We start from the raw sequence: 1,160 nt of genomic DNA, 5'->3' as shown, positions 1-1,160 counted from the left end.
CTGCGTTGTTTGCGATGTCTGCACCGAAAACCCACGTGGTGAAAATGACCTAAAGCAGCCAATCACAGGAGCCAAATGCGTCATGGGGCCCCGCCCCCAAAGCCCTCCGTTCCACCCTAGCTCCTCCCCCCTATTCTCTTCCCCACACCCCGTACCAGATCTTCATCAACATCCTTTTACCTTTGCTCTTCTCTTCATCTCTCTCACTCATCTACCAATTATAGACGTTTCATGTACGGTATATTTTTGTATTTAGGTACAGTATCCCTGTCGTCATACGTGCTATATAATAACACCCACTCGTATCCCTATAATCATCCCATTGTACATCCTCATCCCCATCACAATTACTACATCCCTATCCACGTCTCATCCGGGGCCCGGCCCGCTCCCCCTCGTCCCCCACCCTCACCCCGGAGTGACTCCATATGATTCCTACTGGCTCACCCAGCCCAGCTGTACATGTTAGCGGCCGGACGTCGTGCTGGCTCGTTCATGCTGTGCTGTGGTCTCAAAGGCTCCCGCACACTCCGTGTAACAGTGAGTGCTCATCACGTCATCTCTCACCTTGTCTTGCACACACACACACACACACACACACACACACACACACACACACACACACACACACACACACAGGTATTTACCCACTTCATGTGATACTGTCCTCCCATGTTTGTAACGTAAAGAGAGATTATATATATATATATATATATATACATATATCAAGTAAAATTTGACGTCATAACAGGGTTCCACAGGTTTTGAATTTCACACAATTTAAAATGGGGAAGGTGGAGGGGAGAGAGGGGGGCTGGATGAATCGAGTAAAGGTGGAAAGGTGAATGTGAAGGTTAAGGATGATGGAGGTGAGGGGGAAACTGATCAAAAAGAAAAGCACAATTTGTTAATGTAAAATATGAAAAAGGATAAAATAATACACATTATTTATACATCATATATGGGAGATCACAAGAGCATTTCGCACAAAATAAGACTCAAAGGAATAATTCATTCATAATTGCTGCAGAATGATGTGTGGAATCCATGCTTCCTCAATGTGTGAATAGTTAGGCCATGGACTTATTAATCACCACTTGTAACCCCCTCAAATTTGATTGTCTCATTAAGGTACCTCACTGTGACGTTAATTGTGTTAA

The 1,160-nt window shown here is 44.7% G+C and overlaps 1 protein-coding gene across 1 annotated transcript in view; it reads left to right on the top strand.

The window, feature by feature from the left end:
- The first annotated feature begins 451 nt into the window (after nucleotides 1-451).
- LOC137429609 (voltage-dependent L-type calcium channel subunit beta-3) overlaps nucleotides 452-1,160 on the top strand; it is a 324,798-nt gene continuing 324,089 nt past the window's right edge. The window contains exon 1 of the mRNA XM_068119656.2: nucleotides 452-540. Coding sequence (XP_067975757.2) covers nucleotides 463-540 — 78 coding nt within the window. The 5' untranslated portion in view covers nucleotides 452-462. The remainder of the gene's footprint in view (nucleotides 541-1,160) is intronic.

The sequence above is a fragment of the Myxine glutinosa genome, chromosome 6 (assembly GCF_964187855.1).
Source record: "Myxine glutinosa chromosome 6, kmMyxGlut1.1, whole genome shotgun sequence".
NCBI lineage: Eukaryota > Metazoa > Chordata > Myxini > Myxiniformes > Myxinidae > Myxine > Myxine glutinosa.
This window is presented reverse-complemented; position numbering and strand designations above follow the sequence as displayed.